The sequence below is a fragment of the Eretmochelys imbricata genome, chromosome 1 (genome assembly GCF_965152235.1).
Source record: "Eretmochelys imbricata isolate rEreImb1 chromosome 1, rEreImb1.hap1, whole genome shotgun sequence".
In the NCBI taxonomy this organism is placed as follows: Eukaryota; Metazoa; Chordata; order Testudines; family Cheloniidae; genus Eretmochelys; species Eretmochelys imbricata.
Window position 1 is genome coordinate 140,650,200 of NC_135572.1, and position 15,879 is coordinate 140,666,078.

At 41.2% G+C, this 15,879-nt stretch overlaps 1 protein-coding gene across 1 annotated transcript in view; it reads left to right on the plus strand.

Moving 5' to 3' along the window:
• Positions 1-15,879, plus strand: part of PPEF1 (protein phosphatase with EF-hand domain 1) — a 42,430-nt gene that overhangs the window by 20,597 nt on the left and 5,954 nt on the right. The window contains exons 6-13 of the mRNA XM_077807183.1: positions 399-445; positions 6,369-6,535; positions 8,289-8,325; positions 8,817-8,966; positions 10,661-10,981; positions 12,213-12,398; positions 14,165-14,307; positions 15,305-15,411. Coding sequence (XP_077663309.1) covers positions 399-445; positions 6,369-6,535; positions 8,289-8,325; positions 8,817-8,966; positions 10,661-10,981; positions 12,213-12,398; positions 14,165-14,307; positions 15,305-15,411 — 1,158 coding nt within the window. The remainder of the gene's footprint in view (positions 1-398; positions 446-6,368; positions 6,536-8,288; positions 8,326-8,816; positions 8,967-10,660; positions 10,982-12,212; positions 12,399-14,164; positions 14,308-15,304; positions 15,412-15,879) is intronic.

The following is a 15,879-nucleotide window of genomic DNA, read 5'->3' on the forward strand; positions in this document are numbered from 1 at the left end:
GTAGGGCACCCCTCACTGGTAACAAAGCACAAATATAAGAACTAAAATTCATAATATGTTTGTTCATAATGTACCCATCTCCTCAAGTACCTAACTCTTTTCAAGGCTGCAAGTGATCTTCTACCCTCCAACACACTCACATAAAAAGATTAAAGCTTCATGCAAGGCTATATTGTAGGTGCACTTCAGTGTGTAATTGCCAGATTTAGGTGTGCAGCTCAAGCACACCTCTTTGAAAATGTAGTCTGTATAAACCAAGTTGCAAGAACAGTTCTACCAGGGAAAATGTGATAAAATCATATTGACACCTACTGTAGTTTTTAATTCCAGTTTTCTCATTTAATCAATGTGGTATAACAGACTTTGTCACAAAACTTTGAATATCCTGTTCTCTCTAGGTGATTTGCATGGAAAACTGGATGATCTTTTGCTGATATTCTACAAGGTAATTAGATGCTTTATTCCTGAGCATTTTCACTCTTTAGGTTGGCGCTAGGAAAGCAACTGCATACCACACAAAAAGAAAAGGAGTACTTGTGGCACCTTAGAGACTAACCAATTTATCTGAGCATGAGCTTTCGTGAACTACAGCTCACTTCATCGGTATTGTTAGGTACTGTGTATGTGATATATATTCACAGAACAATAGGTTGTGCTAGTTCTTTGGCTACTGCTGTCTTTCCACCTCAGCAACCAAATGGCCATTTTGAAGAGAGAAATCTGGGTGTCTTTGGCTCTCTGACAGTTTGACTGAATGCCAAGCAGAGAGCATAGACTAGTGTGATAAACCAAAATGAGAGATGGCTTCTTGAACCTTCTACAAAATCCTGGTGCTACTGTAATATTTTGTAAAGGCTCAGTTCTTCAAAGAGAAAGAGCCAAATTCATCCCTGGTGAAACCCTACATAGTGGCTGATTTAGCCATCATGAAGAATGCAGCAGTTTTCTCAAACCTCTCCAAACCCATTTACGCTTCCAATCAATATCTACAAAAGTGCTTTTTTTTTTTATACTATTTACAGGAAGTGAAGTGCAGAGCACTTCTATCTGCTTAAAAGCTTTCCCTTTTTTGAAAGCAGTCATGCAATTTTGCACAAAATGAAAATATCTTGGGCATCCTCCATTTAGCCTGCAGCAGCTGTTCATGTGTTTCATGTGAAATAAAACATAATTATGCTTTGCTAACGTGGAAAAAATGAAACTCCAGGCTGTCTTCTCTGCAGTTGTATATTTAGCTGAAGGCATAAGAATTTTCCTACAATACGTTCCAAATGTATTTTCTTTTTAGTATGATTCACCACCTTACAGTTTAACAGATACTCCCTCTGATTTCTTTTTGTGACTGATTATTCTGTATTCGTCTGCATTGGCTGGCATGAGTTAATCCAGGTGCTTGAATGATGTAATACCTCTTTGTTTAATTGGCTGAGTTACACTTTCCACTCATCTGTCAGCTGCAAACCTGAATATTTTGTCCAAGCAGAAACCTAATTTAAAAAAAATTAGGACAATACTGACCTAAGCAGGGGTCAACTTCCCATGTTATTAAGTTACCAATTTTAGCTACTTCTTTGCTTTCCTGCCTTTTAGCTGATAGTTCAATGAGACAACTTTTCCATTTCCAAATTGCATATTAGAACAGCATGATAGAACAGTTGGATTCAGCCTACTTTCAATATTCAAAACACATGGCATGGTAAAACACTCTATTTTGGGAGTGAATACTTGAATGTTTATAGCTGCAAACAGCCCTGGATATGACGTACCATTTTAAAATACGGCATTGGAGAACAGGGTTTGTCTCTTAATCAGGATGAAATAATGAAAACAGCCCTCAGTGTGAGGGAGGAAATCATGACTCTGCTGGAATCAATGGCCAAACTGCCTTTGACATCAGTGGGGCCAGGACTTTACCCAAAGCCTTCCACGGTTAGGAGGTTATTGACAGGATCCTTTCATCAAACGACATAAAAAAGCAAACATTTTGTCATGACTTCTGAGTGCTCAGGGAATTCAGGATTGAGGATCTTACTTATGTGGAGAGTAATTAATTGATGCAGATAGATACAGCTCAGTCTTCAACATAGATTTACATAGCCCTTTGGTTTAGGAATTCCGTAGTGACACTCTCCTGACATGTCCTTGATGTGCCACCAAGTCCCAGGGGCTCCTGCATGGGGAGGTGTATGTATTGGGCCCTACCAAATTCACGATCCATTGTGGTCAATTTCATGGTCATAGGATTTTTAAAATAATAAATGTCATGATTTCAGCTATTTCAATCTGAAATTTCACAGTGTTGTAATTGTTGGGGCCCTGACCCAAAAAACAGTTGTGGGAGGAGGGGAGGGTCACAAGGTTGTTGTAGAGGGGAGGTTGCGGTGCTGCTACCCTTACTTCTGTGTTCCTGCTGGCAGTGGTGCTGCCTTCAGAGCTGGGCGGCTGGAGAGCGGCAGCTGCTGGCCAGAAGCCCGGCTCTGAAAGCAGAGCTACTGCCAGCAGCGGCGCAGACGTAAGGGTGGCCTGGGACGGCATCGCCACCCTTACTTCTGCAGTGCTGCTGGCGGGACACTGCCTGCAGAGCTGGGCACCCGGCCAACAGCCGCTGCTCTCTGGCTGCCCAGCTCTGAAGCAGCCCAGAAGTAAGGGTGGCAATACTGCAACCCCCCTAAAATAACCTCGAGATTCCCCTGCAATTCCCTTTTGGGTCAGGACCCCCAATTTGAGAAACACTGGTCTCCCCCGTGAAATCTATATAATATAGTGTAAAAGCACACAAAAGACCAGATTTCACAGGGAGAGACCGGATTTCATGGTCCATGATGCGTTTTTCATGGCTGTAAATTAGGTAGGGCCCTATGTATGTGCAACTGTCTATGCTGGCTCTGCACATCCCAGGGATGCACCATATGTCAGGCGTGTTCTTGGGTGGGGGAGGTGGCTTATAGGCCATGGCTGTTTCGTGGCCACTTTTCATGGGCATAGTCAGCACAAAAGGGTCATGAATGAATTTTCCTTCCTCCTGCTGCCTAATCCTACAAGCTCCAGATCCTCAGCTTGTGTAAAGCATAGTTCAGTTGAAGGAAATAGAGCCGCAGTTTACACCAGCTGGGGATCCAGCCAGCACTACATCTGGGAGCCATTTGCAACTCTATCAGCACCACATTCTTAAACTTAAAAGGAATTTCTTCCTTTGAGATAACAAGTACTGTTAGCTCCCCATCAGAGGGACAAAGTGATACAACTGTCTAAACACCCAGCTGAAGAATTCCATTTAACTCAGCTGCCTACTGAGCTCGGTGGATTAGAAGTGGCTGCTAACCCCCTTTGGCAAGGTTCAGTTACAGATGTGGTTTACAATACGCTCATTGGTTTGCTATCCATATGATTTTTGCCACAATGTATACACATATCTGAACCATTAATGAATAAAAAAGGAGCTACATAGGTTTAAATGACAAATTTGATGATCAGTTGAAGTATTTTACATAATATTATGCCTGATACCTTTTGCTTTCATTTTTAAGAAGATTATCTCACCTTTTCTTAACTGAAGTGTCCAATTTGTAGATACTTCATTCCGGGCATGAGTCTTTGTTAAATTACAGTGTTTCCAGTCATTCACCCAAAGCCTTGGAATTTTAAATAGTTTATTGCTAAATTAGACTCTGTTAAATTGATGTGTAGAGATACCCTGAAGCTGAATAGAAGGCAGATAACAAAGAAGCTAATTAACCACTAACACAGAAGATACAATAATGATGCCCAGTAGCAAACAGCCTCACAACACTAGTCTACAAATCATTAGAGAGCTATTTTTTGTTCTCATTTCTGAAGTGTCTCAAGCTTCTATAGATTTTAATTTTGTTTTGCTCTGGAACTATGACTGTCTGTGAACATTGGAGAAGTGGAAATCACTTTAAAACTTGGCAAGAGAACATCAAAGAGCTAAAATACCACTTTGAATTTGGAATCCAGATATAATTGTGTTTTAAGTTCAAAATCTAAACTTGTTTTTAAAAAGTAGGGCTGTGACAAGCTTTTCCAAGAGAGAATTGGTAGAGCTTAGAGAACAAACACCAGCTGATGTTAATCCAATCAATCCAACTTTCCACATACTAATATCAGTTCCTTGCCTTTTCCTCCTGTCTGTGGATGTCCCTGCCCTTTCTGGAGCCTCAAGGAGCCTCAAGGATTCCTTCCTTCCTTCCTTTTTTTTTTTTTTATTTTTATTTTTTTTTATTACTAATCACATCAGCCACACTATCAGAGGCTCGTTCACCTGCACATCTACCAATGTGATATATGCCATCATGTGCCAGCGATGCCCCTCTGCCATGTACATTGGTCAAACTGGACAGTCTCTACGTAAAAGAATAAATGGACACAAATCAGACATCAAGAATTATAATGTTCAAAAACCAGTCAGAGAACACTTCAATTTCTCTGGTCACTCGATTACAGACCTAAAAGTTGCAATTCTTCAACAAAAAAACTTCAGAAGCAGACTCCAACAAGAGACTGCTGAATTGGAATTAATTTGCAAACTGGATACAATTAACTTAGGCTTGAATAGACACTGGGAGTGGATGGGTCATTACACAAAGTAAAACTATTTCCCCATGTTTATTTCTCACCCCCCACTGTTCCTCAGATGTTCTTTTCAACTGCTGGAAATGGCCCACCTTGATTATCACTACAAAAGGTTCCTCCCCCCGCCACCCGCTCCCCTGCTGGTAATAGCTCATCTTAAGTGATCACTCTCCTTACAGTGTGCATGGTAACACCCATTGTTTCATGTTTTCTGTGTATATAAATCTCCCACTGTATTTCCCACTGAATGCATCCGATGAAGTGAGTTGTAGCTCACGAAAGCTTATGCTCAAATAAATTGGTTAGTCTCTAAGGTGCCACAAGTACTCCTTTTCTTTTTGTGAATACAGTCTAACACGGCTGCTACTCTGAAACCTACTTTAACTCACTTCATTTTCAGACTCTCATAGTTACAGTCCTTTTTGTGACCTTTAATTCAGAAACTGCCTGAATTAGAGGGAAGTTGCTGCAGGGGATGAGCATGCTGCTTTTGCAACATTCCCAGCCTGTGCTCTCCAGAGGATTGAGAGACCAGAATGAGAAATCAAATACTGCTGTCTTTTAATAGCAGGGCGAACAGCAATCATCGGACGCCTGATCCAAACCCACTGAAATCAATGGAAAGATGCCCTGTTACTTCATTAGGCTTTGGATCAGGCCTTAGGCCACCAATTTGCATACAATAGTGGGCCCCATCATTTCACTCCCCCAGAATGAAGTCAATTGGGAGGCACTTTGTCAAGGAATCTCATAGCTGCCCAAGAAATGCTGAGTAACTTGTGCTGTGCCCCGGGGATGTAATGTTTTGGGTGACTTCACAGTATTGGAGTTGGACTGTGTTAAAGTGTATGGTGATGATCTGTCAGTAATGAGTCTGTATGCCAATGTCTAGCAGGTTTCTTTCTGGCAGGGTAATCTCTATAGCAAATCAGAAGTGGAATAAACAGTTCTAACATTCATACCCCTTAGAAATGATGGAGATATAAACATTGACGTCATGCTTCCTGTAAGCTGACAGTAGCCACTGGTATGTTGACAACCAATGCAGGTAAAACATAGTACAATAGATTCACTAAGGTATATCTCTAAATTGTCATTCATAAAAATGAATTGCCTTATATCTTCTGAACTATGAAGTGTGGATTATTACGATACCTACAAATCCCAGATCCCTTGTCCCCTGAGTCTGAGAACTTTTCAGATCATAGCTTTCTTCTTGAGTATGCTAACCCCAGGCTTCTCAGACTTTTTCTCTCTTAACAGTAGAGTGTCCCATGGGCACCTCGCCTCCCATTCACATCGAACAGACCTCCTCCCCACCATTTGCAATTGTATCACTTCCCTGCAGCAATGGCATTTATGGGAAAATAATATTACATTAGGAGAGTAATGATTTGATTGCTCCTTTTTAATATAATTTAGCAGGTGGAAGCAAGGCTTAGAGTTAGCACCATTTGAGGCGTCAGATTTCCATGAGTCATCAGCAAGTGCTTTGCAAACCTCCAGTAGTCCAAAGATCACAGTGTGGGGACCTCTGTCCTAAAGAGGAGAGAACAATGTGACAGCACTCTCTCTCTAAATCCATGTGTTATGTAGATGACCTAGCAATATAACCTGTGTTGCTTGCAGCTCCACTTTTTCATATTATAAAAACAACCATAACATGACATACAATCTGTTAAAACCTCTAGCCTTTGTTTTTGGAAATTCATTTCAGTCTATGCCTGTTAAGTACATTGCCTCACCAACTTTGCTTGTTTTGTTTCCTCCTGCAGAATGGCCTGCCTTCAGAAGAAAACCCTTACCTTTTTAATGGAGATTTTGTGGATCGGGGGAAAAATTCTGTTGAAATACTTATTATCCTGTTTGCCTTTCTTCTTGTCTACCCCAACCATTTACACTTGAACAGAGGGAACCATGAAGACCATATCATGAATCTGAGGTAACATTTTCTTCTGTTCTTTTTCCATGCAAATGTCACTGAGTTCAATGCCTTTTTGATCCTTTTGCTATGGTTATGATGAATCTAGTTGCCACAGGTTTGTCTCATACAGAAACAAGTGTTTTATTGGGCACTCAGATGTTAATTCTGCATCTTAATCTAGCAGGGGGAAGGGATATTTCTACTAACCCCCTTAAACGTGGATCTGATTCATTTCTCACTCAGGGACCAATTCGCAGCCCACTGAAGTCAATCAACTTTGCAGAGCTTTCAGGTATATGAGATTTTGAGGCACAATCCATATTTTGTTTGAATCGGGTTGCCTGTTCCACAGCACTGATAAGGCAGGTGGTGTTCCATCACCAAACAAGTGATGCTCCCTGTCCAAATACGTTGTAACACCAGGAGAAATGCACGAAGATAGGAGCCAGGAGACCATGAGCTAAAATCCCACCTCTACTGACTGCTGTTTCTCAGCATCAGAGACTTCCTTCATTGTACAAATAAGTTAATTGAAAGGCTGCACAAAATGATCTCGGGAAAAGCTAAGGCTGTGGGCAGACCCAAGTCTCATCCATTCAGCCACATTGCATCTCAGGAAAAAAAATATGCCAAAGCAACGTTAGTAGCTATCCTGATTGTACCCCCGGGGCTCACTGCTGGACAACGCTTCTCCCAGGCACAGGAAGAGAAACCCAGCAATCCTGATCCCCATCATTCTACTGCTGTCTAGCAAATAGTTGCCTGACCAAATAGTAAGAGATGAGTTGTATCTCCCTCTTGTGATCATTACGTAGAGGGGAAATTACTCTCTTAGCTCAAGTAGTAGAGAGCTATGCGGGGAGCTCGGGTTCAGAATTCAAACCTTGTTGATGTTCCATGGGAGAGGATCCTCATGGTTGCAAATAATGACATTTATTTTCCCAGGGTTGTTTTTTACAAAACTGGTTTGTTTAATTCACACAGTGAGACAATGTCCTTAAAAATGGAGTTTATAGTGAAAAAACATAAACCTGTCAATTATGGTGCGATGTGCAAGAAAGCTAAGATGTTCCGATTATGGTCATTTGTCACATATTTTGAGTGGTTGTATCACACATTGGCTAATTTGAAGGCTGAGAGATGTGGGGCTTTGGACACCAGGACTTCATTCCACTGAAATCAGGAGTTACAATCATATAAAACCAATGGAAGATCAGAATCCTGCCCTTTGTGAAGCACGGACATGGTGGGCGAGCTTTTGGAAAGAACGTAAATGATTTAAGAGGACAATTTCCATTGACTTTCACTGGGACTTGTGCTCTGAAGTCACTTAAGTGCCTTTGAAAATCCGTAAGGCAAAAGAATTGCATGAAATTTCTCTTTTGCTAATGGGCAAGAGCCCACCAATTCCTTTTGCTCTAGGTTCTGTTTCTGCCCAGGAAGTTTTGGCTCCATTAACATTGTATAATGGTCAAAACTCATTCTCAAGCAAATGAATCAGAGTAGAGGAAAGCCATTTGTGTATATTGTTAAATCAGGAAAATGTCTGGAAAAGTTGTGGGGGTGGAAGAGGAAAGAGGGAATGGAGAATTCCAAGAAGTTACTGTAGTTTTCATTTTTTTGTAATTATTATTGTTGAAGATTTACAGTGTATGCACTAGCTATAATGGCAGAAGTAATGTTTCACATGAATCATAGAAACTATTGCCGGGTTATAGTGAAAAGTGATCATGCAGAAAGCCAGTTTGTGATGCTGTCTCTGTTTTTTCAGATATGGCTTCACAAAAGAAGTTATGAAGAAGTACCGGGTAAGATATCTTTTCTCCCCCCTTATTTGCTTCCAACATGTGCAAACTGAAGTGTGTGTTAAGAAGAAGATTTGCTCTCAAGAATGTAGTGTAAATACAGAGTAATTCCATCAAGATCAATGGAATTATTTTGCATTTATACAAGTGTAACAGTGAGATTAGAATTTGAACAGTTAGTTTTACTTATGTACAGAGATGTATGAAGTAAAATAGGAAAAGTTTATGAAGCCAAACAATAAACATCAGAAAAAATGACGCTGAAAGAGTAACAAAACGATCAAGGCAGAATCAAGCAGTCCTGAAGGTAAATTTTGGAATGTATATATTCATATTATATTTCTGGGTTAAACCAATGGGCATAATTGTTCATACAGATTATTGAAGTCCAAGCAAAACAATGAGGTCAAAAGAAACTTCCACATTATTTACTTGTTGTGATAAGCACCAGTGACTTTCAAGAATGATATCTAATAAAATAATATATTTTACAGTCCCATGGCAAAAAAATTTTAAATCTTCTGCAAGATGTTTATAGCTGGCTTCCCCTTGCCACTGTAATTGACAGCAAAGTACTAATCGTACATGGAGGAATATCAGACACCACTGATTTGGATTTCCTGAATTTATTTAAGAGAAATAAGGTAAGAGACTGTACTTCTGTAGAGTTACCTTTATTCTGTTTGTGATCTCTGAAAGTGTTTACTAGTAAAAATATTAAGGTAAAGTTATCTAAGCATTTTATAGATTTAGAGAAGACAGTAGATACTACCTAAAGAAAATACAGCAAAATAGAGACAATGACTTCTTCAGAAGGAAACATTTGTGGTGAATGGTGCCAATGGACATTTGAGCCAAATCTTCAGCTGGTGTAAATGAGTGTAGATCCACTGAGATAAGTGGAGCTACACCAATTTACACCACCTGAGCATCTGACCCACTATATAGTAAGACCATATGTTTGTCTAGAAAATATGAAAATTACCTTATTTTAACAACTTGCAGAAGTTTCAGGAGAACTAGGAAATCCATCAGTGTGTGAATTTCCTCCTTTTTAATCCAGTTCAACTTTCCTTTAGTGATAGTTGTGCACTGGGGCCCCAGCCCTACAATCTGATCTGTGCAAGCAGAACTCCTCGGCCTGCATGGAGCTACTTTGCAGCTGGGTGAAATCCCATAGAAGTCAAAAATCTCTGCCTATTTGGATCCTGTTTCAGGATCAGACCCAGAGGCAGCCAAAATTCCACTTTTCATAACTGAAACAAGTTCAGAAGACAAGAGGTCAAATTCGGCCCTGAGATTAAGCAGGTGCAACTCCTGCTGAAAACAGTGGAAGTTACTAGCACCAAGTCTATGCTTGGCCTGTTATTTGCAGATATTAATGCAGCTGCTATTCAACGCATAATTAACGTGTGAAATCACCTCTGCAGGAGAGTACTGAAATACTTCAGTAAGAGTCAGACATTTGTGAGCCGGATTCCAAATGCACTGGCATTTGTGGTATTCCAAACTGATACCTGGCACAATTTGCTGCCAGAAGCAGTTTCTATATCTAGCTATTATTTTTTGGCATGCTACACAATCCCCACTTATATTTTTGAGTCAGTGCCTTAGGTAGATAACAACTGTTTGGATGTTGATCAAGACCATGGGGAAAGACAGCTTCGGCTCAGATATTTAGGACTCTGTGGAAGAAAATTATGGTAGTAGTAGAATCAATTTTCTTTTTCTTTAATAAATTGTTTAATACACACACTTTTTTGGCTAAAAAAATGAGCTAGTGCAAGTGAATCTCAAAAGAATATGCAAGAAGCAGCCTGACTCTTTCAAGAAAAGGTTTGTTTTAAAATGAATTGCCATAGCCAACCTATGCAGCTCTAGAAGAGCATTAGCCCTGGTGAACAATCAAGGAGCTTAGGTTTATTTAAGGGTATAGTGTCTGATTCGCTACTGGGTTACTCCCGTTTTATCCTGGTGTTATTCCATTGATTTCAACTGAGTTAAACCAGAGTAATGCTAGAATAAAGAGTGGAGAATCAGGTCCATGTTTCTCAGTGAATACCATTTCATCCCCAATGTTATTGATAAAGGGGCAGATTTTCAACATAGGTATCTAACTTCCAATGGAATTAGGTACTGAAGTTTCTACCGGGAGTTCAAGAACTGTATTTGGTGAAAAGTTAAAACTCAGAGTTTAAATCCAGAGTAGCGATGAGTTAATATTTCCTTCAAGCAGTTGTTGCTGAGATATGGAGCATATGATGAAATATAGTGCATCTTTGACTTTTTTGATTTATATAAGCATCAATGCATATGCACTGATGAGTCTGTCTTTTAGATGAAGTCTATGCTGAGACCACCGAAATCAAGCACAGAGAGAAACCATGACCTGGAAAGAACTGACTTTGTAGAGTACTCTCCTATAATAAGAGTCAAGAGATGCCTTCCTGGGCAGGCTATTGCTGTCAAAGGAATGACCAGGCCTTCATCATCTAGCCATAGAAGACGATACACCGGTGATCTATTGGATGCTGGGGAGCACAGGTGGCTGCTTCGTGATGGTGCTAGCTCTGGCCCGCTCCTAGATGCACAGTATCTAGAGTGCGGTGTTCATATGCCAAGCGTGCCTTCAGAATTAACAGCAAAGGAATGGAAACAAGTATGTGAAACCAAATACAGACTTCTTAAAAAACAAACTATCTGTATAGACAAATGGAATTTATTTTGTGTAAACAGGATGTTTTGATTCTGAGATGAATAGAGAAAACTTTTTCTTTCAGACATCATTCTGGGCAGTCAAGGCGATTTTCATTATGGCTGACTCTACCGTCTACCTCTGGTCATTCAAATGCATTTCAAGACACATCACTTTATTCTTCAAATAAATATGTTTTATTTATGTACTATATTTTCTCAGTGTTCAAAATGTCTCAATAGCAAACATTTCAATCCATTTCAATAGTATCTGATGCAGTTGAGTGTCCTTGTGTGGTAGGATCTGATAGTACAAAAGGTACTTTTAGTTTCAATGGGCTATAATTTCACAGTCGTCAGTCAAAAACTGCACCTATTTTGTGGTTGCAGTGCACACACGAGCAGGCTTGGGGAGCTGGACGCTAACCTACCCAACAAATCCCAACTCCTCGGGTTTGTGGTATGCAGGGCCTGCTGATTGTTCAGGGAGAAGGGATTTACCTTTGTCATCTTCCCTCCATTTTTGCCTTGTTTACCAAAGAACAAGATTAAGCCCTCAGTGTACAATAATTTAATGAATTGTCACAACTCTGTGATTTTAATTCACAGAGCTGTTTGTAATCTGAAAAAATTATTGTAAGGCAGGGGTATATTTTCCAAGTTTCTCTTTGGTCAGCTCCTTTAAGCAGAAGTGGATGGTTATATTGGCTTCTGTGTGGGCAACTCTCTTCTAACATAGGAAACCTGCCTCCTGCCACTGACCCATGTGACTTAGGAAAGCAGGTCCTTAAACTAATACAATGGAGACTGATAAAACTCTAGTGTAGAAATTAGACTATTCTTTTGAAATGTGAGTCTTCCAAAGACAACAGAAAACAAAAAGCAAGTGTTTTGTTCTCTCTGGAGAGTATTAGTTTCTGAAATTGTTTGGAAATACAGTATAAAATCTACCTAGTGATTTACATTTAAAAACTCAACTCAGATGGCTTTTGTTTAATAAAGGCAAATAAAAAGAAATGTTTTCCAAGCAAAAGGAATGTATTAGTTTAAGGAAATAAAGAAAACCTGAGAAGTCTAGCTGTATCTTATTGTGCTTAGGGCCCCTGTAATAGCCAGCATTTCTAAATAAAGTCCCAGGTTGTAGCCTATGTTGTACTAATTGTCAGTAATCATGTGTGTTGGTTTGCTCTTCAAAGGTGGCTGATATTCTTTGGAGTGATCCAAAAAACCAGAATGGCTGCACACCAAACAAATCTCGAGGAGGTGGTTGCTACTTTGGGCCCGATGTTACTGCCAGGCTGCTTAAACGGTATAATCTGAAGATGCTGATCAGGTCTCATGAATGCAAACAAGAAGGTTATGAGATCAGTCATGATGGGCAGGTAAGATTGTCACGTATAAAATAAAATGCTGCTGTGAACTTCACAGAAAACCCCATAGGAGTAACCTCAAATTTATCAGCTAAGTCAATTGGTGAAAAAGAGTGAGTTCTATAAAACAGGTATTGGGAATATTCACAGTACTCATGTGAGGTTTTCTTAGGCAAAACTTCCCTCACCTTGAAGAGGAGATTTGTTAATGACAACAAGAATGGCGCCATAGCCACCCGTGCTTTGAAATCGCTGAAAACCTCCACTCAAGTCACACTGTCTCTGCCTTAGGAAAGTGCATTTTTTAAAAAAAGCGTGTCTCTGTGTCTCTGAAAAAAGCACTGAAAGGCCCACTGACTGTGCAGACCGGCACTTTGTAATAGAAACATTATAGGGTTTACTGCACGTGCTTCTGCAACTTGTTTTTTGCACACTGGAAATTTGTCAGGACAAATGCTAGTTAGAGCTGCATCACTGAGGGTAGAGAAAGAATCTGAACTACGTTTTTGTGCCTGAAATCTTACCCTGGGTAAATTCTAGTTTTGGGAAATTGAGAGGGAAGATGTTCCTGGGTCATTTTCTGTTGCTCAAGCCTAAAATTCCAATAATCTTTTTGTAGCTATGCTATAGTCCATTATTATGAGTTACATTCATTATTGCATGGGTTTGCAATCTGAGGGTCATGACCAATGTTCCCTCTAATTTTGTACAGCCATGTGCGGAATGAATTTTGTTATGTGCACCAATATGGAGGTGATGTGTGGTGGGGGTGGAGCCAAGGGGTTCGGCATGTGGGAGGGGGCTCAGAGCTGTGGCACAGGGTTGGGGTGCATGGGGGTGAGGGCTCTGACGGGAGGTGTGGGCCTTGGGTTGAGGCCAGGGATGAGGGGTTCAGGGTGCCAAAGGGGGCTCAGGGATGGGGCAGAGGGTTGGGGTGCAGGGGGGTGAGGGCTCTGGCTGGGGGTGCAGGCCCTGGGGTGGGGCCAGGGATGAGGGGTTTAGGGTACCCTGGGGCTGCGACGGGGAGAGAGGACTCCCCCCAGGCCTCTCTTGCCGCAGCAGCTTGGGGCAAGGGGAGAGGCATCTCTCCCTGGCTGCTGCAGCTCCAAGCCCAGGGCCGGGGCCAGGGCTCTTCTTCCCAGCTGCGGCAGCTCCAAGGCTGGAACTGGGGCAGGGGCGCCTTTTTCTGGCCACAGAAGTTCTGAGGCTGGGCCAGGGGAGGGGTGCCTCTCCCCATCTGCGTGGCCCTTGATAGCATGGTGCGCGGCCATACAGCTTAGAGGGAACTTAGGTCATGACCACCCTGTCCTTCTCATGTTGCTAATGGGAGATGAGTTCCAGTGTGGGAAAGGTCAAGACCCACTGTATTGTAAGTATATCAACGTACATGTTACTTTAATTCATCTGAGTAATTTCCTTCATCTTCTTGGCCTCTCTCTCTCTGACACACATGGCTAGAAGAAAGGGAAGGAGATTCAAAACTATTTAGACCCCAGGGAAATGTTGCCTTTGTGGCAAGTGTAATTATATGTTGTTTGTCTTATAAAGTGAAGTCCTCATGGAAAAAGTAAAAAATGAAGTCCTGAAGCAGGACTAGAGTTGACATTTTGTTTAGTTGAGCAGCCATTGGCAGGCTTATAGATTTATTAGGGTTTTACACTTGTTTTAATTCATTTTGTAACCTGTCTCAATTTTCTAAAGCCAGTTTTAAACTTCAGTCCAAAAAGGGGGCAGCTTTAATCAATCCCACTGATTTCTTTTTTTTCTTTTATTATCAGGTTATCACTATTTTTTCTGCCTCTAACTACTATGAAGATGGCAGCAACCGTGGTGCTTATCTCAAACTGAATCCTGATTTGATACCTCGCTTTGTGCAGTATCAAGTCAGTAAATGCACACGCAAACAGACTCTTCACCAGAGGTACAGTAAGGACAACACATCTAATGGATACAGGCATAGGCGCTGACTCCATGGGTGCTCCACCCAAGCTCACCCCTCCCCCCCACTCCTGCCCGCCAATGGCCCCTGCCAATCAACTCCCAGTGCCTCCTGAACAGCTGTTCTGCAGCATGTGGGAGTCACTGGGATGGAGCGGGGAGGAGTGGAAACGAGGGGTGCTCGGAGGAGGGGGCGGAAAGAGGCGGGGTGTGGGTGGAGCAGGGATGGGAAGAGATGGGTTGGTGATGGGGCCTTGGGGGAAGGGGTGGAGTGGGGGTGGGGCCTGGGGCTAAGTGAGGGTTGAGCACCCCTGGGGAAAATTAGAATCCGGCGCCTGTGAATACATGTACAGTGTATCAATACGAACCCAGAATGTGTGAATTGTTCACGGCAGAAGTTACAAGAGAAGTTTAATTGTATTTGCACAGCCCTTTACGTTACTTGGTTTTCTTTTTTTTTAAATGGATTTAAAAACAAATGTGATAACAGATAAAAGGGGTTCCAACAGCTCTAATTTGATTGTTCTGAGTTATTTGCAGTGCTATAAAAAGAATCAAGGATTTGAATTGTGTAAGACAGCAAATGTACAGGATATGTCGAGCCTGATTCGCCATTGTATGACACCATTTTCACACCGGTGTAATGCCATGGCGTAAAACTGGAGTAATACTGGTGTGAATCAGGCCCAAGAATTTTGTCAGAACAATTCTGCCATGCATGACACTAGAGTCCACTTTGCTAATGTAAAGGACTTATAACTTGACTGTGTAATGTCTGTCATGAATAACTCAGCCACCAAATAAGCTCAGACCATTCTTTTGGGTTTTTTAATGTCACTGTTTTAGGGGGCTCGTTGCAGGGCTCCTAAACTGAGATTGTTTGTTACAGGGGATTGGTACACAATAAATACTGCATATGGAAAAATTTGAAGAGCTAGAGAATTTCAATCCTTGAATTGTCCACTCTGTTTTCTTCATAGGGTGAGTGTAGTTGAATGGTCTGCATTAAAGTCATTACGAGAGAAACTTTACTCCCGGAGATCAGAACTCATTGCAGCTTTCAGACAGTATGACCCAAATGACACAGGTAATGAAACCAACCACAGATGAAAGTAATTAGCTCTTAAAATTAAGTTGCCAGCATTGTCATCAAATAGGACCAAAAATGCACTCTCTCTAAAATTTAGTTAACAGCTATTAAGTATCTGGATTTGTATTATTATTTGATTGTATTATGAATAGAACATTATTTCTTCTGTGTAGTAGGATAGTTTCCCGTGTAAAGACATACAAACACTGCATAGAACAAACATCCCACAAACTGGAGTACATCAAGAGTACCGTTTGTCTGAATACTTGATACATATCAGGAGCACAACATATTTTTCACATGAATGGCATCCGCTGAGGAGACTGCAATCTGTAAAATACATGATTAAACAAGGGAAGAGCCTAATTCTGTGAGAGACTAAATACCCCCAATTCCCAGTGAAGTCAATAGGAGCTAAGGGCCCTCAGCACCTTACAGGAGGTGCTCAACACTTCAAAGGGATCA